We start from the raw sequence: 27,445 nt of genomic DNA, 5'->3' as shown, positions 1-27,445 counted from the left end.
GGGGAAATAAACTGTTGTTACTGTTTAGAAAGTATTAGCTGGAGTTCAGCTTCAATTTGTTAGTGTATTTAAATCTGCAAGTACATCTAACATCCCCTCCCCAGACTGACAATTCCTTCTGTCCAAAGGTGCCCCTGTGCTCCTTTATGCAGAGTGGGGGCACTCTAATACAGGAGGTGTGTCCTGGCCAGATCACCAGGTGAAAAATAGAGGGGGAAAATAATGCAGCCACCACATCTAGTGATTTGTAAGCTGCAATATATTAAATTTTTTGGTTTTGGGTTTTATAATGCTTTAACTATACTGTTATAAGGTCGAACTATAGAAGGTCTGTCTGCATTTTACAAGAATTGAAAAAATACAGTGGCTAAACAGTAGAAAAAGCCAAGATTTCAGTGCAATAGACTTGAAGGAAACCATGGAGATACGTGTAAATTAAACATTACACTTACCTCCCACACTTCCAGTCATTTCCTGGAATATTTTTTTTTTAAAACAAGAATAGAAGTGTTGGCTAGTTGATGGAAACATCTATAGGCTGTGATTTTTCTCAAAGAGCTTGTTAGAAAGTACTGACAGAAAAAGTAACATTTGTACGTATCTTATTTTTTTTTTTCAGTTACAAAAATGCATTGAAATTGTACATTAAAATTATTTTAAAGTGCACTTTTACGATAAAGCACCCCCCCCCCCCCCCCGACCCCACTCCAGCACTCTCCTCATAAGTATATACATTGTATTAAAAAAGGTATTTTACAGGCCATACACTTATGTATGCACATGTGCCCAAAAGCAACATACTAAAATACAAAATAAAAGTGAATTTAATTATGGTTACACAATACTCAGACTCAGAAGGAAGGCTAATAGGTACCCTAAGGATATCTATGTTTATTTTTTTTTTTTTTTTTACTTCAGCATTGTAATAGCGATACAAACATAGTTATATTTGACAATCTAATGTAAGCTAATTTGCAAAATCTTCTTTCACGTTATTGTAGTTTGTGTTATTTTGTAGTTTTTTTTTTTTTTTATGTATACATATTTTTATCACATTTATTTTTAGATTTTTTATTACATCCCATTAACAGTGGGTATCGAAAATAATCATCCCCCTTTCAAACAATCACATTTTGTTGCTTTGCAGCCTAAAATAAAGAAAGACACACTTTTATTGTTTGATCCAGCTAGTGCAACTTACAACATCCAAGTAAAAGCTATAACACCAACGTCAGAAAGAAATAAAAATAAATCCAAAAACAGAACCTCTGAGTTGGACAAAGGACCACCCCCTTGTGTCAGTATTTTGTTGAACCTTTTCTCTAAATACAACCTTTAATCTGTTGGGATATGTCTCTACTAACTTTGCACATCTAGCAATATTTGCCCACTCTTATTTGAAGAACTGCTCAAGTTCAGTTAAATTTGATGGTGACCATTTGTGGATTGCAGTATTCAAGTCAATCCACAGATTTTCAATGGGGTTTAACCACTTACCGCATACTAACGTATGGGTACGTCGGTAAACTTTGCGGTAGTGTACCGGGATGATGCCTCTAGCTAGGTTTAGAGCCGACGGTTGGCATTCCGTCAGTAACGACCGATGCGGCTCGGGAGCCGCTCGATCGTTACCCGGGGGGGCGGAGGGGACGTCCCCCCCTCCCGCCGCCTTCCGTGGCTTTTACCGGGGCTCCCGTCCCACCGGGAGCCCCGAGCACCCAGCCGGCACGTCCGCCGGCTGGATGGAGTCCCGATCAAAGCCGGAAACGGCTTCGATCGGGTCTCCGATGACGTAACCCGGAGGCGGCGTCCATGACGTCACTTCCGGGTTACTGTGCTGCAAAAGGTGGCAGATTTGAAAAACGGCTGTATGCAAAAACGCAGTTTTCGGCGTTTTGCATACAGGGAAGTGTAGTGGAGGGGTCTAGGGTCTTTAAGACCCTCGATCCCTCCATAAAGTGTACCTGTCACACATATTGGTGTCACAAGGGATGTTTACATTGCTTGTGACAGCAATAAAAGTGATCAGATTTTTTTAAAAAAACTGTAATAAAGTTAAAAAAAATAAATAAAATAAATGGGGAAAAAAAAAATGTAGCTGCCCCCGTCACCGTTAGCTCGCGCACAAAAGCCGCAAATGAAATCGCTTTTCAAACCACACATGTGAGGTATCGCCGCGATCGCCAGAGCGTGAGCAATAATTTAAAAAAAAGAGCTACACTCTAGCTCTAAACTGGTAACCGTTAAATAAATTTAAAGCTTCGCCTATTGAGATCTCTATTGACCGTAGTTTGTCGCCATCCCACGGGGGGGGGGGGGGGGCGCACTTTTAAACCGTAACATGTTGGGTATCTATTTACTCGGCGTGACATCATCTTTCACAATATACAAAAAAAATGGGCTAACTTTACTGTTTAGTATTTTTTAAATGCAGTGAAATGTGATTTTTCAAAATTTTTCCCCAAAAAATTGCGTTTTAAAGACCGCTGCGCAAATACCGCGTGACAAAAAATATTGCAATGACCGACATTTTATTCTACAGAGTCTTTGCTAAAAAAATATATATGTTTGGGGGTTCTAAGTAGTTTTCTAGGAAAAAATACTGATTTTAACTTGTGAACAAAAAGTGTCCGAAATAGGGCTGGGGCTTAAGTGGTTAAGTCTGTGCTCTGACTAGGCCATGCAAGGACATTCACCTTTTTCTCCTTCAACCATTGTGTGGAAATTTTTGCTGTGTGCTTTGGGTCATTGTCATGTTGGAAGGTAAACCTTCTTACCGTTAACAACTTTCTGGCAGAGGGCAGCAGATTTTCCTCAAGAATTGGATGGTATTTTGCCCCTTCCATTTTTCCTTCTATCCTGAAAAAAAATCTCCAGTCCCTGCTGCAGAGAAACACCCCCATAACAGGATATAATCACCTCAATACTTTACTGTAGGAATGGTGTTATTTGGATGGTGCGCTCTATTGAATTTCCGCCAGATATATTGTTTGTTGTTGAGGCCATTTAATTTAATTTTAGTCTCACCAGACTATATCACCTTTTTCTTTGTGGCCTCAGAATCTTCAAGGGGCGTTTAAGGTGGTCAGCTGAGACTAAAATTTAATTATTTGGATTCTGTTCACAGAAGGTTTTCTACCTTAATGAAGAGAATGTATTAAGGTCTAAAACCTTAACCCTTTACAACCACTTTAAAGTGGTTCTAAAACCTAATCATTTATTACCTTAAAAAAATGTGTAGATATTAAAACTGCCTCCTCACAACTCTCCCTGCCCCCCCCTTTTGATATTTACCTAAGCCCTTATTCATTCCAGGGCTGTGCCCATCTTTAGCGGCTCCCCCTGCTCTCATAGGCTTTGCTGAGGCTGTGAGTGCGATTGGCTTCCGCTGCTGTCAGTCAAATCCTGTGACAAGGGAGTGGAATCGAGCCCTCAGGTATGCCACCATAGGAAGCAGCTTCCTAGGGTGGCACACCGAAGAGAGGAGCACCAGCTGGGAACCCGAGAAGAGGAGGGTTGGGACCATTCTATTTGGGTATCTATAACGTAGATATAGGAGGAGTCTCTTGTAGTGCATTAGCACATCTCTCCCAGCAAGGATTGTTGTCTCCAAGGGTTAGAGAGGCTGGATTCACCCCTTTTTTATGGATAGTGTAGGACCCACTGATAATGGGGTACTTTGACGTAGTGGTGGGCTTGAGCACGATATGGCCATATGGTGGGACTAAATCCCCATTTTTATTTATGGATTGTCTCCATATTTGATAGTCATTTCTTTTGCATGTGTGCGCTATTCTTTTTTAATATACATGTCGCTTGGTTCATAGCTGCACCGGCTTTAGATATACATGTTCAGGGTTTTCTCCCCCAATTTTTTGCTTGTTTATTATGTATAACGTGTTTTCATTTTTTTTTTAAATGTATACCGGTACTTTACAAACACTTTAGGTTCCTGGATGACTTACATGAATCACTTGAGAGGTTTAAAATGTCTTCCCAAATATGACAGCACGGAAGGATAATGGCCTCCTGGTAGCTTCACGTTTGATCCTGCTCAAATCTATGGCAGTTTAATTGTGTCGTTTCTTTCTCAAAACGTTTCTTGCAACCCTGTTGACTATTTGCAATAAAACATTTGATGGTGATCACGTCTTAATATCTTAGCAATTTCAAGAGTGCTGCATTCTTCTGAAAGACTTTCACAATTTATTACTTTTTAGAGTCAGTTAGATCTCTTTTTTGGCTCATTTTGCCTGAGGAAAAGAAGCTTGTTATATGCATAAAAATGATGACTTGGTCAAAATGCTCACTTGCCTAACAATTCTGCACACCGTGTATATACCAATATTTAATAATATAAGGTTCTAGTACCATTACAGTTTATAATTTGGAAAATTATTTATTACCAGTTAAATGTTAAAGATGGAATTTTCAACACTTGCATTTTCACATATTTAATCACAGGGTCAGTGCTGGAATGGAGTTTGTTCTACCAACAGGTGAAACTGCTTTTGACACTTACCCAACATGGCTTAAGTTCCACATAGGAATCAACCGCTATGAGCTATACCCTAGACAAGACCCTCTTATTCCTATCTTGCTGAAAGAGATATCTACACACCGCATCCTTAATTCTGGTAATTATATTCCTTTTTATTCTTATTATTTTGCTTTTCCCTTACTAATTGTCACATATGTATCAGAGCTAGTGATAGTTTCATGTGTGGGTTAGAGGAAACCTGCCATTTCAGAAACTGCCATTGACAAGCCTGTCATTAAGAAATAAAAGATAACGGTCACTGTTTAAGTCAGTAGTCAAGACTTTGTAAGACCAAGAAAAATCTCTGACAGAACCATATTTAGATTAATCTGGTATGCAGAGCAAAATGTCTATCTTATTGAATAGTTGCTGCAGAACAGTTTAGCTGTCATAGGCGTTGTGGTGCACCAGTCCACTGTACAGCACCGATAATTCAAATATGATCTACATAGAAAAATCACCAGAAAGAAACTTTACATGCAATAGCATAATGAAGTGTCAAGTATGCAACACAGTTCTCTAATAAGCTTGGGCATTGTGGAACTAAATGTTAAAGCAAAACTTCACCCAAAAGGGAAAGTTCTGCTTTAAGTCCTCCTCCCCCCATCTCTGCCACATTTCGGAGGTAATTTTGTTTGAGGGGGAGTGGGTACCTAGTTTTGGCAGGTACTCACTTCTTCTTCCACCTAGGCGATCTGAGGGAACACTCCCTCTTTCTCCCTCCATCCCCGCAGTCCTCTGGGACAGGTCACAGGTCCCAGAAGACTGCAGGACCATTCACAAAGCACATCATGACTCGCGCAAGTGCAGTGGGCAGCCCTCTGTGAAGTTGCAAGCAGCACAGCCAGCTGCCAACAGTTAAGATGCTGGCGTCGGGAACCTGAAGGCTAGTGAAGAACTAGCATGGGTGAGGATGGAGCTGGATCCCTGGACAAATAAGTGTCCTGTTCTTAAAAGTCAGCAGCTACAGGAAAACAGCTTAGCTACAACGGCTAGGCATATTTAGAGAAAAAAAAGCCTTTGAAGCGTTCTTGGTCTGGCAATCATGAGCGTGCTCTGTTAAGTAAGAGGGTGAATATGTTATCCTTTATACTTTTATGGCAGCCACGGCTCAGGAAATTTTGAGCTATATCTGTGTAGCACCCTCCTAGATAGGTGCTAGGCAGGGAGAATAGATTACTCTGCCTGCTTGACAGGGGAGCAGCAGGTTAAACATAGTCTGCTCTCTCTGCTTATCAGGAGGGCCTTATTAGTAGTTAGACCTGTTACATGAGTCCAGGGTGTGATTCATCTGGACTGAGATAGTGTCCCCACTGTATCCAATAGGGGAGCCTGTTCGACAGTGGAGGAAACCCAGCCAGTGACACAATGGCTTTTGTAACTATCTCAGTGGGTTGGCACAAACAGTGGTGCATCCTGGGATACGTTATAAAATCCAGGGGCACATGTGACAGGGTGTCTTTGGGCGGGAAGCCAGGTCCCAGGAGGAGGGTGACAGCTGTCTCTCCTCCTGTTTGCTGTGGATGGTGGTCACAGGCAGTCGGCCTAGTGGACCAGAAAGTGTGGCTGAACCCAGAGGTCCATTTGAAGCTGACTGTGGCGTTGAAGGCAGAGCAACTCTGGAAAAACAGTGTCTGTGAATACAGGGGTGTTTGCCAAAGGGTCTGCCCAGGAAGGGGACCACTCCAGTGGCTAGACTTAGCGGACGGGTGTCAGCACACAAGCAGTGAGAGTAAAGTGGGTGCCAAGTTGTTAACCCAGAAGGAAATATTCAAGCGGGAACAGTCAATTTATCTTCACTTCAGTGGCAGGGTGAAGCAGCGGCCTTGCCGCATTCTACAGTCAGTTGTCCTCAGAATTGTGCATAGTTACTAGTTGGAGTATCCCACTCATCCCTTCTCCCATCCAAGTTCTAAATAAAACACAAAAACCAAATCCCCTGGACTGATCATTGACTGAGCCAAGAACTCTTAATGCCGTTTATCTACTGTCAGTTGCTAATGGTAACCCAGGGGATAAAAGAAGTTTAATTCTCCGCAGCCCTCTAGGGGGCAGTGCTACATTTGCAAAAAGCAAATAGGCTGTAGACTTTGCAAGAGAATGTTGATCTACCTTAGTGAACGCAGTGAAAAATCACATACCTAAGAAAAAGTAAAAAATAAATAAAACGCACATAACTGGATGATGAAAGCTAACAGCTCTTTACCTCATTCACTAACCTAAGGAAAAATGCCCTTGCAAACTGAAAATCCTATATGCTTTAAATAGATCAGCCTGGTTGTGTGGGTAGAGGAAAGCATGATGTCTACTAATTATCACTAAATCCTAATGTCTAAAGCCCGTTAAACACATACCAAAAATCGTCCGGTTGAGCAGAAATGTGTACTGTATACCCAGCTTAGGGCTAATGTCCCACAGTCATTGAATGGACTGAAAAGCGGGCATGCTTAATTTGAATGGATCTTTACAGCCAATATTAAGTGACACAGTCTGTTTAAAAAAAAAAAAAAACTGAATTAAAATTTTTTTTTATTCCAATATTTCTACTCTAGTTCAAAAACCTGGAGGGACGCAGCTTAAACTGCTCATGACTTTCCCAGACTATGGACAAGCTCTCTTCAAACCCATGAAGTGAGTACTGAAAAAAGAATGTATCAAATGTATATAATTAGCTGAATTTTCAAAATTTGAAAGAAACAAAAACGTGTTCTACATGGCAATCTATTACTCAACCACTCTAGTTTTTCCAAAACAAGCTGAAGTGATATAACATTTTTTAAGTGTAAGTTCATCTTCAGCAAGTTTGTCCCAAAATCCCCCTATGCAATTCCATATGTCTTCCTATAACAGATGCAGCTGTTGGGGAGGGGGTGCTCTCCAATAAAACCACTGGCTCCTCGATCCCCCTCAATTCTGCTGTTTGCTGGATGGGCTGGACATTACAATTGCTCCCCCCCAGTAGCCACTCCAGGCTGCTCAAAATGCACATATGCGCATGCGTCTGCTTCTCTAGATTAGCTTACTGCACATGCATGCAGTTTGAAAAGCCCAGAGCGCCTGCTACTGAGCTCAGCTGGAGTAGGGGGAGCGCACTGTGCACATACACAGTTTAAATGGCCTGGAGAACCTGCTAGGTTTTTTTTTTTGTGTGACCGGATACAACTTCAGTGTGAACACAAGAAAACAAAATATTAGTAGGAGAAGGAACCAGGCAAGCAGTTATTGGCGGTTTAAATACCCTTTATTAAAAGGAAATCAATTACATCACTTCAGCTGTACACTTTCAAAGCATCATGTACAGTCAATATACTGCACTAATTCCCTATCTCTTCTTGACAAATGTATATGAAGGAGATGGGGAATAAATTACAGATACTGTAATGTTTTGTTGTCATTGAAGTTAAATATGAGAAAAATTAGTTCCCCCTTTTTTTTAATATCCTAATAAGAGCTATATTTGGAAAGCCCAAGCCCAAGCCCAAGCCCAATTATGCCCCTGGCAGGAAAGAGAATTGACTATCTTGGTACCTAGGAAGTACAACTGTTTTAAAAGAATTTACATTTTATTTATACAAAATTTGTTAAAAGATAAGGACACACATCCATATATATATGAATAAAAACAGTAGTTACAAAGATGCATATTTTTCTCTAATTGTTTCTTACTGGTGCTGTAGTGTCCTCAGATAATATTGAAGGCACGGGATGTAAATAATCTTGATGTGTAGTCAATCCTCTGGTTTAGCGATGATGACTGCTTCTTCAGGAGGATAATATTGAAGGCACGGGATGTAAATAATCTTGATGTGTAGTCAATCCTCTGGTTTAGCGATGATGACTGCTTCTTCAGGAGGAGTTAATTACCATCAACCAGGGCAGGGATCCTCAAACTACGGTCCTCCAGCTGTTGCGGAACTATATGTCCCATGAGGCATTGTAAAACTCTGACATTCATAGACATGACAAGGCATGATGGGAATTGTAGTATCTGAACAACTGGAGGGCAATAGTTTGGAGACCCCTGAACTAGGGTAACGACAACAAATCATGATAACAAGCTTATAAGAAATTAAGAAATATGATATTGAACATTGCCAAAGTAGAGAGGGGAAAGGGGGGTTTGGTCATTATGTTCCTTACCCAGGGTAACCAGCAACCAAAGGCTTCTCTTACAACAAATTTTGTATAAATAAAATGTAAATACATTTATAACAGTTGTTGTCACTTCCTGGGTACCGTGGAAGTGACAGCAACTCACCATTCTCTTTCCTGCCAGGAGCATAATAGGGGTAGCCCTGGGCTTTCCAAATATTGCTATTATTAGGATGATGGTACCCCTATACTTTGTAATACCATAGTTATGTTGAGGCACCTACTTCACTAATAAGAGCCATGTTTTAATTGATGTTGATTATGTGCTCATTGTGTCATGGCTGTAAAAAACTTTATTATGTAATCTCCCTGGAGCCCTCAGAGATTATAAGTTGAATTTTTTTCACTGATCATAGATATAACAGATGGTTATGTACTTTCATAAATTTTACAGTTAAAAATTAAGCTAGTCATACACTTAATCCCAATATATATGTACCGAAAAATTCTGGGTACCTGTGTACTGTTGTCTGTTCAACAGAAGCTGGTCTAATGACTGGCTTCTGTCGAACAGTCTTGCTGAAAAAACAGCATTTAGTGCGGGTTAATGCAAAGATGTCTATTGAAATCGCCCCCAAAGTCACCAAAAGTAGTGCATAAACCACTTTTGGCGCCGCAAAGTCGGCGTTGCTCTAGTTTGGACGGAGCCGTTACTGACACTAGTCTCCGATTTGGCATAAGATTTGACATGTCAAATCGTATGCCAAATTGGCCTGATGTGAACAGAGGCTTAATCAGCTTTTCATAATAATGACTAGCTGTGTGCTGCACCTTGGCTGCCTGGACACAGAAAACCCGGCTGAAACTATGCTGAACAAGCTCAAAAAGTCTATGTGCAGGAGTCTTAAAGGGTTAGTTCACCTTTAAAAAATAAAAACCTACCTATGCAGATAAGGGGTGTTTATAGTTTCAAACTGTGCAGCTCTGACTAATGTTGAATAATGCCCTTACCATAGGTGTAGACTACATACCTTCTGAAGCCTGACTGGAATACTCCCAGGGCATTGCTAGGACATTGCTAACTGAAGCCTAGTCATTACTGCTCACCTCCACCATCACAGGAGTGAGCTCTTTCTCTGATTCAAATGCAAATGTAGACAATTAAATATGAAATTGAGGCAGATATGAAGAACACAAGTTATCCACAAGTATGGACACCAACAACTCTACACCTTCTACATCAGGGATCCCCAAACTACGGCCCTCTAGCTGTTGCGGAACTACATATCCCATGAGGCATTTTAAAAACTCTGACATTCACAGACATGACTAGGCATGATGGGAATTGTAGTTCCTGAACAACTGGAGGGCCATAGTTTAAAGACCCCTGTTCTACATCTTTTCCAGTCACGTGAACCAATAATTAACCAATTTGTTCTGAAGTGTGAGGTATTCATGTACAGTCTTCTACCTATATGAAGTATTGTCACCCTATCCTAATATGTTCATTGCCATATTACCTGTCTGCCTTTAAAGCTAATAAAGTTGTTGTGAAAGAAAGACACAACTTAATACAGCTAAGTATCCTTAAAAACCATTAAAAATAGCATCCGCTCTAAATATCTGAATTTAACTTGCTGACAGGAGGAGAAAATAGAGTGAGCATAGAGATGACCTCATCAATCTGCTACCTTTTTTGTCTTTTTGATCTTTTACTGTCCAGTAAGCTGGCTGATGTGGAGAGATGACACTCTGTATTCCTTCTAAAGCCTGTAATTGTAAAATAGAGAGTGGTGTAATCTGCCTGAATGCGTTGTGCTAGGATTGTATATCTTAGAACTGGATATTCAGAAAAGCAAATATTTTACTAGGTAAAACATCTCCCTTATGTGTATTTAATTTGTGTATTTAACTGTCTGTCTGAAGTTCAGTTTTAAATCATGATAAAATGTTTTAGTGAACAATCATTTATGTTGACTTAAAGCTCCAGGTATGGATTTTATTGAATAGTTGCATTGGTCCAGTTTGGACCAATGGAAGTATGCATATGCCATATTTGTTGGGCCGCTGTTGAAATGGAGAATCTTTTAGTAGTTGCCACTACTAAAGCCATCACGGTTATCTCCCAGGTGTTGTGCTGAGCAGCTGGCCCACTGCATACTAACCACATAGTGGGGATAGTTGCTAGCTTGGCATGGACGCCATTCAAAAAATGTCTTGAATTTTTCCTAATGAATGCAAGGCATTTTCTGATTGAATAAGCCTTTCAACATGGGACCTGGAAGACGGCGGCAATCACAGTAGTAGTGGTGACAACAACAGCGATTTTCTCCTACCACAGTGGTTCCACAAGTATGGCATATGCATACTTAAATTGGTCCAAGCTATACCAATGTAACTAAGCAATAAGCTTTAATGTTAAGGTGTTACTAAATATATTATGTAGAAAAAAATATATATATGTGTGTATATATATATATATATATATATATATATATATATGTGTGTATGTATATATATATATATATATATATATATATATATATATATATATATATATATATGTATATAAACATGTAAATTCAAATTCCAAGGAATCCTCTAACCGGGGATTTTTTGTAAAAGCTTTATCTTTAAAACAGTTTCTTCTCTTTCTGAAACATAATACTAAAAGGATATGGTAAAGAGGCGTAACTAGAACCTTTAGGGCCCCCGGTGCAAGAAACCATGAAGGGCCCCCCGGACCCCTTGCCAGAGCCTTTCCCTTCAGGCCTGGGGCTCTTCCCATTGATCGTTGCGGGGCCCTTTATTACGGTCCCGCAGCGGGACCCTTTCACAAGTTCTGCAGTGGGCCCCCTTCCTGCCATCTTGGGGCCTCCCCACGGTGGTGGAATGCCAGGGCCCGATTGCAAGTGTGACCTTACATACAGAGGAACTGATTTAGCATACAGAGGAACCAATCTCCTCCATTTTCCTCCTGCAGCTACAGGAGGAAAAAGGAGGACAGTGATTTCTCTACATGCTGCCCCCTTGCCCCCTCCTATCCAGGTGTACAGGGGAGCCGCACAGGCCCCCTGGAGCATGGGGCCCGGTTGAAATTGCAACCCCTGTTGTTACGCCCCTGATATGGTATTAAATGTTGAAAACGTGGACTGTCGCTTTGTATGAATGGATGATAAATTGACGGAAACTGTATACACAAGCAGCTGGATTCTTGATAGATAAAAATATTTGGTGGTATTGTGGAAGAATAAGATTTCCAAATATTATGAGTGAACATAGCTCTTTTCAGTTTTGCTTTGTGTTGACTATTATTTTATCATCTATGTATATCACTTCTCTCCCTTTTGTTAAATCTACGCAGACAGGAACGTGACCAGGAAACACCTCCAGATTTCTTCTATTTCTCAGATTTTGAGAGGCACAATGCTGAGATTGCAGCTTTTCACCTGGACAGGTACATAGAGCCAGCTTTACTGATGCATTAAAACTATATGTAGAAACACAACTAATACATTGAAAACATATGAAATGTTCCTCCTTGTGTGCAACACTCCAGAATACCAGAACAATAGTGGTCCTGGCAGGGCTCAGCTATACTCATCAGCAGTGGCGGCCCGTGCATAGGGGGCGCCAGGGCACCGCCCCCCTACCCCTAAAAAAAAGAAAAAAAATGACAAAGTGAACAAATAAAGTTTTACAAAAAAAAATTGGGTTCGCCGGCCTCTGTAATGGAAGTGGTGGCTAGGGGGGGTGGGGTTTACGTCCCAGAAGAGGCGCCGATCGGCTGCCTTCTGGGGGCGTAACCCGAGCGCAAGTCTTTGCGATTGGACACCCCCACTTTCTGATATCCTGGCTGTGATTGGTCCAGTCTCCAGCCTGGACCAATCATCATCCAGGACATCCGATCCCTGACGTCACAATGGGGGCGGTGCCGGTGCATGAGTCAGTCACTCACCGTCACCGCCGCTCGGAGGACGTGGGAGAAGCCGCTTACCTTCCCGCCGCCGCCGCAGCCGCCGCAGAGAGGACTGACTGGATCGAGGAGGGAAGAACCCGCCGCCGCCGCCAGGTAAGTGCATTAAATTGAAGGGAGCACGCACGCTGGTCTCTGCATTGATTGGGGGACAATGCTGTGGGCACTCTGCATTTATTGGGGTACAATGCTGTGGGCACTCTGCAATCATTGGGGTACAATGCTGTGGGCACTCTGCAATCATTGGGGTACAATGCTGTGGGCACTCTGCATTTATTGGGGTACAATGCTGTGGCACTCTGCAATCATTGGGGTACAATGCTGTGGGCACTCTGCATTTATTGGGGTACAATGCTGTGGGCACTCTGCAATCATTGGGGTACAATGCTGTGGCACTCTGAAATCATTGGGGTACAATGCTGTGGCACTCTGCAATCATTGGGGTACAATTCTGTGGCACTCTGTAATCATTGGGGTACAATGCTGTGGGCACTCTGCAATCATTGGGGTACAATTCTGTGGCACTCTGCAATCATTGGGGTACAATTCTGTGGCACTCTGCAATCATTGGGGTACAATGCTGTGGGCACTCTGCAATCATTGGGGTACAATTCTGTGGCACTCTGCAATCATTGGGGTACAATGCTGTGGGCACTCTGTAATCATTGGGGTACAATGCTGTGGGCACTCTGCATTTATTGGGGTACAATGCTGTGTCACTCTGCAATCATTGGGGTACAATTCTGTGGCACTCTGCAATCATTGGGGTACAATGCTGTGGGCACTCTGCAATCATTGGGGTACAATGCTACGGGCACTCTGCAATCATTGGGGTACAATGCTGTGGCACTCTGCAATCATTGGGGTACAATTCTGTGGCACTCTGCAATCATTGGGGTACAATGCTGTGGGCACTCTGCAATCATTGGGGTACAATTCTGTGGCACTCTGCAATCATTGGGGTACAATGCTGTGGGCACTCTGCAATCATTGGGGTACAATTCTGTGGCACTCTGCAATCATTGGGGTACAATTCTGTGGCACTCTGCAATCATTGGGGTACAATGCTGTGGGCACTTTGCAATCATTGGGGTACAATGCTGTGGCACTCTGCAATCATTGGGGGACAATGCTGTGGGAACTCTGCAATCATTGGGGTACAATGCTGTGGGCACTCTGCAATCATTGGGGACAATGCTGTGGCGCTCTGCAGTGATTGGGGACAATGCTGTGGCGCTCTGCATTGAAAGGGGCATGCACGCTGAACTCTGCATTGTGGGGGCACAGCACAGTGTTCATTGCATTGAAGGGGGCACAGCACAGTGTTTATTGCATTGAAGGGGGCACAGCACAGTGTTCATTGCATTGAAGGGGGCACAGCACAGTGTTCATTGCATTGAAGGGGGCACAGCACAGTGTTCATTGCATTGAAGGGGGCACAGCACAGTGTTTATTGCATTGAAGGGGGCACAACACAGTGTTTATTGCATTGAAGGGGGCACAGCACAGTGTTTATTGCATTGAAGGGGGCACAGCACAGTGTTCATTGCATTGAAGGGGGCACAGCACAGTGTTTATTGCATTGAAGGGGCACAGCACAGTGTTTATTGCATTGAAGGGGGCACAGCACAGTGTTTATTGCATTGAAGGGGGCAGAGCACAGTGTTCATTGCATTGAAGGGGGCACAGCACAGTTTTCATTGCATTGAAGGGGGCACAGCACAGTATTTATTGCATTGAAGGGAGCACAGCACAGTGTTTATTGCATTGAAGGGGGCACAGCACAGTGTTCATTGCATTGAGGGGGCACAGCACAGTGTTCATTGCATTGAAGGGGGCACAGCACAGTGTTCATTGCATTGAAGGGGGCACAGCACAGTGTTCATTGCATTGAAGGGGGCACAGCACAGTGTTCATTGCATTGAAGGGGGCACAGCACAGTGTTTATTGCATTGAAGGGGGCACAGCACAGTGTTTATTGCATTGAAGGGGGCACAGCACAGTGTTTATTGCATTGAAGGGGGCACAGCACAGTGTTCATTGCATTGAAGGGGGCACAGCTTCAAAGTCACGCAATTTTTTTACTGCGTTTTTTGGCGCGAAGCAATACCTATTACATTTTTCTTTTTGCGCCCCCCCCCCAAAAAATTTTGAGCACCAGCCGCCACTGCTCATCAGTAAGGAGTGCTGGCAAAAATAACATAAAATAACAAATAATATAACAATAATAAAAAATAACAAAGTGTACTCTGCAAATACCTATACCAGTCATTCTTAAGTATGTTTTCACTGTACTGTTGACAAATAAAGTCTGAATAGCCATTGCATATTGTTGCTTTTTGAACAACAATACTTTTTAAAATTATTGGTGTATTTTGTGGACATTAGAAATCAGAAAAAGTTAAAATCCACCTAATTTTCCTAATTTACCTTGCCAATGACTGTTACTAGGTTATTGCACATCACTGCTTGTTGCATAGTGCTGTTGGTTAAAGTAGGAAGGTAAAACTATCACTATTATTTTTTGGACCTTATGGGGCCATTCACAGCAGAATGCAGTGCAGGAAACCCATGACCCATGTGCATTTCCTGCCCCGCCTTCAAAATGCACTGCAGTTGCGATCTGCAAAGGGTGTCAATGTTAAGTTGCCAACACCCCAAATGCAGGTTGCAAATGCAGTGCATTTGCCGGCACTGGATCACATGGTACAGAAGTACCGTGCAATCCAGTTGCAGTCCGTTTTTTAAAGTAGCGCATGCACGACTTTTGGTGGGGTCCAGTGCGATTCAACCCATTCAAAATGAATGAGCTCAAATCACACTGCACTGCACCACATGTGAATCACACAGGAACGCACAGCGCTATGGTGTGAAATTCCTCATCTGAACCAGCCCTAAGCAAGATGACCATGCAGTACCTCCCAAGGTCAGAAGTTAAAGCAGAACTCAACTCAACCCCCATCACCCGTGCCCACATCTTTACCTGGTCTTCTTTCGGGGTTCAGGATCTAAGTGCGTAAGAGTTTATTTATTCTGGCACAGCTTAGTGAAAATTCTAGAGAAATTTGTGAACAGGCATGCAAGTTTGTTTTATTGCAGAAGAGACATAGCCTTTTTTTTTTTTTACAGTTTAATTTCTTGACCTAAAGCAGGGGCGGGGAACCTTTTTTCTGCCAAGGGCCATTTGGATATTTAATTTATAACATCATTCGGGGGCCGTACAAAATTATCAACTTAAAAATTAGCCTGTTATATTTGGTCAAACATTTAATTAATTCACCCCTAATGTGATGGCTGGAACTGCTTCTCTTTGGTGAGGTGTGTGATGTTAGCTAGTATTGATGATGCTTCTACTCCCAACTGGTTTTCCAGGTTTGCGTCCGTCAGTCTGGTGCGCAGTCGACTCTTTGTGGTGGTAAGTTTTGAAAAGAACTTCTGGTGGGTACTGCTGGCTGAAACTGCTGGTGGGTACAGCTGGCTGGTACTGCTGGTGGGAAATGCTGGCTGGTACTGCTGGCTCAGGCTGGCATTGCTGGCTGGTACTGCTGTGGGTACTGCTGGCTCAGGCTGGTACTGCTGGCGGGAAATTCTGGCGTGAGACTCAGGAGCGGCGAAGCGCTGGAGGAAGATAGATGCAATGCTTCCTGTATTGGTCACAGGTGGAGTGCATTTGAAATCACTCTGACTGTGACTCAGACTGTCAGGACGGAGCCAGAACTATACAGGAAATATTGTCTCCATTCTGACAACTCAGCTGAGAGACACAGACTCAGCGGCAGCCTGGGGGGCCGGACCAAATGATTTGCGGGCTGCATACGGCCCTTGAGCCATAGGTTCCCCACCCCTGACCTAAAGAAAAATAGTTACATATCTGCACACATTTAACATAGTCCTTGTACCTGAAAAATACTCCTTAACTACTAGACCGCATGTGAGAACACATATTATTGCAGCAGTTAGCAACCTCTGGATTGCAACCTACCTGTCGATCGCATGTAGGTGATGGGTAGACCCTGGTCCTTCCTTGCCGATTCCCAGGAACTTAAACAGGAGGGGCAGTTTGGGCCGGCATTTACTGGTCCTGATCCGTTTTCTTCCTGCAGCCACTGAAAAACACCCGTCAGGGATACCAAGTGCTGGTATCCTGTAAAACAGGCGTGACCAAAAATGTATGGACCTGGGCGTGGCCAACTCCTGGGATGTAAGCAGCGGTTCTCTGGAGCTCTGTTCTACAAGCCTGTATCCTGCACTAATCCTGCTGACCCAGTGATCGAAAACCACCCAATTTGTCTGTACAGCTTCCCTGCGTGTGGTGTGCTGCTTGGGAGATGGTCAAAATCGGGTATAACAGGTCTGATGCGCCGTGCTTCAAGGCTCTTCTCCCCTGTTGTGTTCTGCTCCAAGATGGCGCCGGCTCCCCTCGTGGCCTGCTCAACACAGCCTGCCTGTACACAGGGTGAGTCTGCAGACATCCTAGCTCCTAGTCTAGCTGAGCTGCCAGCATGTCTCTTCCCTGACGCTGAGACACAGGCATCCCACAGCAGTACAGAGCATGCAGGGAATCATACCGAGCCTACCCTGTCTCAAATAATGGAGGCCATCCAGCAATGCCAGACTGCCCTGACTACACAAATTGATTAAATTCAGACGGACTTGTCATTCCTTAAACAAGATGTGCATAACCTCTGCCACAGGGTTGCTAATGCTGAGCAGCGTATCAGTGATCTAGAGCAGGAGTTCCCAAACTGTGGGTTGCAACCCACTGGTGGGTCACCAGCTGCGTTTGAGTGGGTTGCGCTGAGCCAGATTTTACTGAGAGCGGGCCCGCTTAAATTGTGCTGTGCGAGCCCGCGCAAATTGCTGAGGGTAAAGGTGATGGACTGGCCAAGCATGTCTCCAGACCTAAACCCTATTGAGCATCTGTGGGGCATCCCTAAATTAAAGATGGAGCGCAAGTTCTCTAACATCCACCAGCTCCGTGATGTCATCATGGAGGAGTGGAAGAGGACTCCAGAGGAAACCTGTGAAGCTCTGGTGAACTCCATGCCCAAGAGGGATAAGGCAGTGCTGGAAAATATTGGTAGCCACACAAATTATTGACACTTTGGGCCCAATTTGGACGTTGTCACTTAGGGGTGTACTCACTTTTGTTGCCAGCGGTTTAGACATTAATGGATGTGTGTTGAGTTTTTTTAGGGGACAGAAAATGTACACTGTTATACAAGCTGTACACTCACTACTTTACATTAGCAAAGTGTCATTTCTTCAGTGTTGTCACATGAAGAGATATAATAAAATATTTACAAAAATGTGAAGGGTGTAGTCATTTTTGTGAGATACAGTGTATATAGCTAATACCAGCTGTGGCCAAAAATCCTTATTACAACATTGGGCCCCTACTTCCATACATATATATATATATATATATATATATATATATATATATATATATATATATATATATATATATATATATATATATATATATATATATATATATATTTTTTTTTTTTTTTTTTTTTTTTTTAAGTTTTATTTTGAAGATGGAAGGAATTGAAACTAAATAAGGAACAAAAGACAGAATAATTCTTTAATACAAAGGATCACTTTATTTAAACTTTAATCTTTAAACTGTAATAAACAGTAAATATATAAAATGCTTTCAAGGTAGAACACAGTATCCTGATAAAATCATAGGAAAGCCAACCATATGGGAGCAATGCTATAAAAATAGTTTGGCACTCAATGTTGCCATAAAATCCGGTATGTGAATTTACAGTGTATATACAAAATTGTATGTGTATTCAGTGTACATGTAACATACAAACATGTAGTGTATACAGTGTGCATGCAAAATGAACGCTAATTGTTATTATGCAGAAACAGAAGTATTTGATACGAAATGCAAAGAAAAACATTTTGAACAAATTAAAAGTATGTTATTCATCTTTATTTTATTCTCTAACTCTAGAAATATTTACAAATTTAACTTCTGTTTGACAAACTGACAGATATATTTATAAAGCAGGTGCACGTGTTTTTATTACAGTAATTGATTCACTTGCAATGAATGAAAATTTCAGAGGGTATTGAATCTCACATGAATGAAAAGGGTTACAAAAGATGTCATATACTCATCAGTCTACAGTTAGGCAAATTGTAAAAGGAAGAAATTCAGCATTATGGATACTCTTCTTAGGAGTGGGTGGTGAAAAAAGAGCAGTACAAGAGCATACTGTAGGCATTTCTCACACCTGATAATAGCTATGTTTATAAATCATCTTAAATTCTATATGTTCTACAGCACCATTGGATCAATTACAAACCTGATTCCAAAAAAGTTGGGACACTGTATAAATTGTGAATAAAAACAGAATGCAATGATGTGGAAGTTTCAAATTTCAATATTTTATTCAGAATACAACATAGATGACATATCAAATGTTTAAACTGAGAAAATGTATAATTTTAAGGGAAAAATAAAATGATTTTAAATTGTATGGCATCAACACATCTCAAAAAAGTTGGGACAAGGCCATGTTTACCACTGTGTGGCATCCCCTCTTCATTTTATAACAGTCTGCAAACGTCTGGGGACTGAGGAGACAAGTTGCCCAAGTTTAGGAATAGGAATGTTGTCCCATTCTTGTCTAATACAGGTTTTTAGTTGCTCAATGGTCTTAGGTCTTCTTTATTGCATCTTTCTCTTTATGATGCGCCAAATGTTTTTTATGGGTGAAAGATCTGGACTGCAGGCTGGCCATTTCAGTACCCGGATCCTTCTTATACGCAGCCATGATGTTGTAATTGATGCAGTATGTGGTCTGGCATTGTCATGTTGGAAAATGCAAGGTCTTCCCTGAAAGCATATGTTGTTCTAGAACTTGGATATACCTTTCAGCATTTATGGTGACTTTCCAGATGTGTAAGCTGCCCATGCCACACTCACTTATGAAACCTCATACCATCAGAGATGCAGGCTTCTGAACTGAGCGCTGTGAACAACTTGGGTTGTCCTTGTCCTCTTTAGTCCGGATGACATGGCGTCCCAGTTTTCCAAAAAGAACTTCAAATTTTGATTCGTCTGACCACAGAACAGTTTTCCACTTTGCCACAGTCCATTTTAAATGAGCCTTGGCCCAGAGAAAACGCCTGTGCTTCTGGATCATGTTTAGATGTGGCTTCTTTTTTTGGCCTATGGAGTTTTAGCCGGCAACGGCGAATGGCACGGTGGATTGTGTTCACCGACAATGCTTTCTGGAAGTATTCCTGAGCCCATGTTGTGATTTCCATTACAGTAGCATTCCTGTATGTGATGCAGTGCTGTCTAAGGGCCCGAAGATCACGGGCATCCAGTATGGTTTTCCGGCCTTGACCCTTACGCACAGAGATTGTTCCAGATTCTCTGAATCTTTGGATGATATTATGCACTGTAGATGATGATAACTCCAAACTCTTTCAAATTTTTCTCTGAGAAACTCCTTTCTGATATTGCTCCACTATTTTTCGCCGAAGCATTGGGGGAATTGGTGATCCTCTGCGCATCTTGACTTCTGAGAGACACTGCCACTCTGAGAGGCTCTTTTTATACCCAATCATGTTGCCAATTGACCGAATAAGTTGCAAATTGGTCCTCCAGCTGTTCCTTATATGTACATTTAACTTTTCCGACCTCTTATTGCTACCTGTCCCAACTTTTTTGGAATGTGTAGCTCTCAAGAAATCCAAAATGAGCCAATATTTGACATGACATTTCAAAATGTCTCACTGTCAACATTTGATATGTTATCTATATTATATTGTGAATAAGATAGAAGATTATGAGATTTGTAAATTAGTCCATTCCTTTTTTACTCACAATTTGTACAGTGTCCCAACTTTTTTGGATTTGGGTTTGTAGACAAAAGCTGAACTTTTCTGGTAAACATAAGCAGTTATATTTGGACAAAGAAAACATTACACCACCGACACCAAATATGAAGAAAGGCAGAGGGTTTATAAAAACGGGTGCATCATGTTCAAAAGGTGAATTTATTATTTAAAGCATTTGGAGGCTGTCAGCTCCCAGTTTTTCACAGCCACTTGCATGTAATCGCTTAAACAGCGATTACCTACAAATTAACAGCCCTGAGCGCAAACATTCAGGTGTCAGATACGGTCACCCTTCTTCTTCTATCCTATGCTCACTCACTCACATCTTAAATCTCTTAAAATCTCTTAAAAGTAGAGAAGACATGATGAAGACTAGAGAACATAGTATTATTGAGAGTGACAAAGAAGGCTTGTTTGGCACCATGGAGGGAGGAATTGTATTTTAAGAAAGCAGATTTATATTGGGTGAATGCATTCTGCGATTTGGTTTTACACCACACTCGCTCCAGTGCACGGCTATGTCTCCTAAGGTTTCTGGCATCGTCGGTCTGCCAAGGTTGTAATGGTCGGGGCTTAATATGTTGTGTAGTGAGAGGAGCAAGAGAGTTCAGTGTGATGAAAGTGAACTGTTGTAGACAGAAGTAGCCAGGTCAGGGCAAGACGGGTCAGATTTTGTCATGGAGGTGGTCAGTTGCACATTAGAAAATAAATCAAGAAATAGATAGAGGGTGCACCGGCCTAGCGCATTATTCTCAATAAAAATGGCTTTATTTAGTAAAAATTCAAATTTGGCTCTGAGATAGAGACAAGACCTCGAAATGCATTAGCCAATCATATTGAGGATGTCTTACCTGTTATGCGATAGTCTTGATGCTATAACATTGGAGTTGATGTGCCTTTGTCAAACTTATGTTTGTGAGTATAAATTTGAATTTTTACTAAATAAAGCTGTTTTTATTGAGGATAATGCACTAGGCCGGTGCACCCTCTTTCTATTTCTTGATTTCAGTGTATCCAGACATCCCCAGTCTTGAGTAGGCAGCAAGGTTGCAGTTATCCTGGGTGGACAATATTAAGAGTTTAAGTGCCTAGAGTGATACCTTCGTGAAGCCCACCTCTAAGCGCAGGAGAGTGGTGTTTTGTATTCTTTGCACAGTAGAAAAAAGAAGGATTAAAGTGGCTAAGGTTTCTGCGGGTAACTGTTTTCTGCTTTGAGGGACAGATGTAAAAGTGATAAGGTTGTAGTCAGAGAGAGCAAAGGGGGTGTTGGTGAAGTTGTAGGGGGTGCAAAGATGGGAGAAAACAAAGTCAAGGGTATTACCATTACAGTGAGTGGGGGACTGTGTCCATTGTGTTAGGTCAAAGGATGTAAAGTTGGGATGTAGCTGGGCTGTTAACATTAGTGGGTAGCTAAAATTACCAAGAATGATAGTGGGTATTTCAGAGGAGAGAAAGTAGGGTAGCCAGGCAGAGAAGTCATCAAGACCCACTGGTCCAGGAGGCTGATAGATCACTGTAATTCTTAGGGTCCTTTCACATGGAGCGGATCATTTTTAATCCGCTCCGGCACTTTTTTTTTTTTTTTTTTCAGACACGGATGACACTTGTGTCATCCGGTCTGTATTTCCGTTTATCATCCCATCCGTTTGCGGATGATAAACGGAGATAATGCATGTCAATGGGATTGCAGATGTCAGCGGATGATACCGCTGACATCCGTTTTTGCGTCCGTTCCCTTTTTTTAAAACGGAAGAAAAATAGTGTTCCCTTCCGTTCCAAAAAACGAAACTGATAGGAAAGGACGCAAATCGGATGTCAGCGGATGACCATCTGCTGACATCCGCAATCCCATTGACATGCATTATGTCAGTTTTTCATCCGCAAAAAAATGGGATGAAAAACGGACATACGGACCATCCGTGTGAAAGGACCCTTAGGGAAATGGGAGAAAACAGACGAATTCAGTCTCAAAAGAAGAAAAAGATAAGGAGGGAGGGGTGGGAAGGGTGTGAAAGGTGCTCAGTGTCTATAGAAGTAAAAAAAACTCCATCTCCTTTCCATCCACTGGGTCTGGGTGAGTGAGTCCAGTGGAGGCCTCCATTGGAGAGGGCTGTGTGTGAGGCAGAGTCTGATGTTTACAGCTATGTTTCTGTGATTGCAAGAAGGTTAAGGGAGTGGGAGACAAAAAGGTCATGGACAGAAGTGAGCTTGTTGCAGACAGAGTGGGCATTCCAGAGAGCACGTGAGAAAGGGGGGTGGTTTTTGGAAGCAGAGGGGTCAAGATAAGACTGAGAAGATTGTGGCTGATGCTGGAGGAGGGAGGGTGCAGGGTATCGGGGTGAGATAAAGGAGGACCAGGATTAGGGGAGATATCCCCAGAGATTAGGAGAAGAAGGAGGGTGAGGAAAGTAAGATGCGAGAGGGATGTGTATGAGTGCACATACTTCTCTCTCCTGGTGTGTGGGTCAGCAGGTAGGTTAAGTATTAGCAGGAGGTTATGAGAACAGTAGTAGGGAGTGGGTAGAAGTGAGTGTGATATGTACACGTTTTGGGGTGAAGAAGAGGGGAAAAGAAATGAGAATTTGAAAGCACTTGTAGATCTGCATCGGCTGTGTTCTGCTAGCTGGAAACTAAGACTGCTGGGACATGCAGCCATGTGGAGGCTGCGTGCTGCTACCTGGACACTGGGATTGCTGGGACTTGTAGTTTTGTATTGGCAGTATTCCCCTATCTGGGCACTGGGAGTGCTGGGACTTGTAGTTTTGTATTGGCAGTATTCCCCTATCTGGGCACTGGGAGTGCTGGGACTTAATGTGATCCTTGCTGGAGTTGGTGGTGCCCCTCGATTCCTATTTTGTGAATTCATAAACTTTAACCAACGTTTGTAAGAATTGTCTCTTCTGGTCCCTTATACCCTATTGTATGCTGAAACCCACTCAATAAATGCATATCAGGTTGTGTGTTTGTAGAGCTACCCTCGCAGGAGCCACTGATTTCTCCCAGGTTCCTTTCTTTCTGTAGTAAAGAAGCAGCCAGGCACACAGCATCATTCACTTCTCTGGCTCAAGGAATGGTTGCTTATTTATTTATTGCTGAGTAACTTGGTTAGGGAGCTGTTGGATACAATGCTGAATAGTGATAACAGGACACCTTTCTCTCTGCAGTTACTTCTTAGAACAGTTCCCTCAATCACTTCCACAGAATGGATAGCACTGGGGCACCAAAGACAATGCCCCAAGCCAGGCAAGCTTTAGCAATAATACACCAAGCGATTACCAGATTACCAGCAACACAGTCATCCAGGCTCTGCTCTCAGGTCAGTACTTATGAGTCCATAAGTAGTTGGATGCCTCCCTCCTGCATCAGATAGACATTTGCAAAGTGTACTCTCCAGACCTGGGTGAGAATTCTCTTCTTTAGCCTCAGAGATTTCTTTGAATGGATAGGCCTCCCAGCTTTGTGTTTGCTTGCTGGGACCTCGTCGAGCTTCTTAGCAGACATCAGCTAACTGGCATAGATGGGCAATAGCCCTCCAGGCTGGATGCCTCTCCTACTGGAGCAGGACCTCAGACTGCTCTAGCCCCAGACTATTTATGCTCTCTCCAGCTCCCTTCCAGGCACACCTCCCCAGGGGTTTGCAGGGATCTCATAAATATTTAGACTGCCAACTTACCCATCTCAACTCATATGATCTGGAGCTTTCCAGAAAGCAGGGAGAAGCAATCAAGTGTGCAGTCTGTGGGATCCTGATCAACAGTAAACAACTGCTCCACTGATAACAGAGGAGCACAAAAGAACTAAATTTAGCTGACGGCTTAGCACTTTAACCGCTTGCAAACCGCCGCACGACTATTTACTGCGACGGTCAGCCCCGTACAGGACTATGACCCTAGCCTGTGAGCCTGTAGGGGGCGAGCGCGCGCTGCCGGAGGCGCGCTCCTGCCCCCGCTCATTCCCTAAGAAGTCTGCGCGTGTGACCAGCAGACCCGATGTCCGCTGGTCACTCGCGATCTCCCCGTGGAGAGGGAGAAAGGCAGGCGGCTAATGTAAAGAAAGCCGCCTGTCATTCTCCCTGATCTAACTGCAGAGATCATACGATCCTGCTATATAGGATCGTATGTCTTTGTGATTACATCACTAGCCACACCCCTTTACAGTTAGAAGCACGCCCCTAGGGACACACTTAACCCCTGCATCACCAATAAAGTTAACCCCTTCCCTGCCAGTGTCATTTTTTACAGTAACAGTGCATATGTATAGCACCGATAACTGTAGTAATGTCACTGGTACCCCCAAAAGTGTCAAAAATGTCAGTCAAGGGTCCGATCTGTCCACCGCAATGTCGCAGTCCCGCAAAAAAAATCGCAGATCGCCACCATTACTCTTTTAAAAAAAAAACAATAAAAATGACAAAAATCTTTCCCTTAGTTGGTAAACGCAATAACTTTTGTGCAAACCAATCAAAATATGCTTATTGCGATTTTTTTTTACCAAACATATGTAGCAGAAAACAAATTGGCCAAAAATGTTAAAAAATTTTGATTTTTACATTTTTTTGGGGAATTTCATATAAAAAAATGTGAAAAATATTGTTATTTTTTCAAAATTGTCGCTCTTTTTTTGTTTATAGCGCAAAAAGTAAAAGTCGCACAGGTGATCAAATACCACCAAAAGAAAGCTCTGTTTGTGGGAAAAAAAAGGACGTCAATTTCATTTGGGTACAGTCTAGCACGCCTGTGCAATTGTCCGTTAACCTCACGCAGTGCCGAATTGCAAAATAGGGCCTGGTCAGGAAGGGGGTAAAATCTTCCGGGGCTTAAGTGGTTAATTAGGAGGATGCTACGTGTGCCTTGCCTCGGTGTGCTCTTTCTGCAAAAGATGGTTAAATATTTACTAATCAGGGTTCACACACTTTTTTTTTTTTAGTTAGTTACCTTTTCCACCTAAACAATTTGTTTGATAAAGATCTGAAAATGTAAGATGTATAGGGTGATAAAATGAAGCTTTCTTAAGCCATCATGCAGAAACCTAAAGATTTGTAAACAGTTCACAATTTTTTTCAACCAGCTTTACATATTAAGTATTCGATTTTCATTCTTTCCTCTTGCCGTGAAGAATCCTGGATTTTCGAAGAATTCCTCCTGTTGTTGGACGTCTAGTGAATATTGTTAAAGAAGTAAGAGATATCACTACAGATAAAAAATTATTCAAAACGTTCTACATCTCCCCAGGTGAGAAAATCTCCTATTGGAATAATTCATAAACAGACACCAATCGGTCTTACCACAAAATGTTCTATGGAAATAAATAAAATTAATGTTGCTGACTTGCTTTGACATTTTCTTGTTCATAGATTCAGCACAGACCGAAATAAGAAATAATAGAATTGTATTTTGTTTAAGACGAGGGTATGCTAAGCCTAAATAACAATAACCTGTTTTATATTTGGAGTTTAAGTATATAAGACCATGTATGCCATGCCATGGGTCTAGGTTCAGAGGCACAGAAGTGCTTTTTTTTTTGTAGTATGAAACAAATACATCAGCAATCATTTAATCAGCATTCAAAAAAATAATAATTATAATTTTTATTAATCTTTTTAAAAAGGAATATGTAAAATATCATCATGAAAATTTGACAAAAAGGAATGTAAATATTTAAAGCTGAACCTAAACATAAAAAAGATTCTTTATACCTTTCGTGAGCTAACATATCAGTAATGAAGTATGCCCCACATCGTGCAGGCAGCTGGACCCTGTAGAAATCTTCACTTCAGGAATGCCAGTCCTCTTCCTGTCTCTGGTCTTCTGCAGAGTTAGAATGTTCTAGTCTTCTGTGACACTGCTGTGAAAAAGTTCCCTACAAGGTCCCGACCCCTCCTCCTACATTGAGAAAGGTTCTTTCATTGCTTTCACTGCTTGTAACATGATCTGTGAATGGTGGAGAGTTTGATGAGTCACAGTATTCTCTCCCCATTCACAGATTGTGTTACAGTCAGTGAAAGAACCTTTCTCAATCAAAGAGTTGGGAGAAGAGGGCATGTCCAGAATGTTTTCACAGTAGCTTCATAGAAGACCTGAAGATATTAACCCTCAGCAGAAAGAGGACCAGGCATCACTACAGTGAAGTTTTCTTCAGGATCTAGCTGCCTGCACGATGTTGGATATACTTCATTACTTCATTACAGGTAGGTTAGATCAATGGTAACAGTATACAGGACAAACAGAGAAGATGAATCTCCCTAACGGGAGCACCGACAGCACAAAAGAAAATCTCTCTCCACTTTATCCAAAATTGGAAAAAAAAATCCCACCCCCAAATACTCAAAAACACCAACATGCTTTACGACCTACCAACATAAATGAAAAACGCACAGTAACAATACCAACAGAAACAAAGATACGTATGAGGATAGATGGGTAATGGAGGTATGAAAAAAAAAAGGTTAAAGTGGAACGCAGGCTGCACCTAACTGGTCTTAAAAATGCCCCCACTCCCTTAACACCCCTATGCTGATTTACCTGTGTAAAAAATAAGTATATGCTGTACTTACCTATTTTCAGGCCACTCTGTTGCCCTGCTGGCTGACACTGGGGATTTAGATCGCATGAACTGAGTGGTCTGAAAATTGGTAAATATATAGATCTTTCTTACAGAGATTAGTCAGAATAGGTGTTAGGAGGAGAGAGGGAGCATTTAGGTGTATCCTGGAATTCCTGTTTAAAGACAACTCAACCCCCCCCCCCCCCTTTAGAAAGAAATTGGTTGGAAAGAAATGGAGTAAAAGTAACTTTAATTGAAAATACTTTCTACTTAGTTTTTAGAAACTTTAGTCCATCTACCAATGTAATGCAGCACAGTGACCTTTCTGTAGACAATGCATAGCACCATATTGTATAGTACAATCACTTTTTCCATATCTTTTCTCTACGCCTCTCCATATCAAATATTGTTTTGAAGCAACC

At 42.1% G+C, this 27,445-nt stretch overlaps 1 protein-coding gene across 2 annotated transcripts in view; it reads left to right on the top strand.

Annotated features, from left to right (window-relative positions):
- Positions 1-27,445, top strand: part of LOC309562062 (extracellular serine/threonine protein kinase FAM20C-like) — a 126,356-nt gene that overhangs the window by 32,500 nt on the left and 66,411 nt on the right. Inside the window, exons 2-5 of one of the 2 annotated variants that reach the window (XM_082266176.1) lie at positions 4,465-4,637; positions 7,093-7,171; positions 11,997-12,089; positions 25,596-25,711. In XM_082266176.1, coding sequence (XP_082122302.1) covers positions 4,465-4,637; positions 7,093-7,171; positions 11,997-12,089; positions 25,596-25,711 — 461 coding nt within the window. The remainder of the gene's footprint in view (positions 1-4,464; positions 4,638-7,092; positions 7,172-11,996; positions 12,090-25,595; positions 25,712-27,445) is intronic. The other variant, XM_082266177.1, reaches the window with a different exon arrangement.

Source organism: Pelophylax lessonae (genome assembly GCF_965119305.1).
Source record: "Pelophylax lessonae genome assembly, chromosome: 8".
NCBI classification, from domain to species: domain Eukaryota; kingdom Metazoa; phylum Chordata; class Amphibia; order Anura; family Ranidae; genus Pelophylax; species Pelophylax lessonae.
This window is presented reverse-complemented; position numbering and strand designations above follow the sequence as displayed.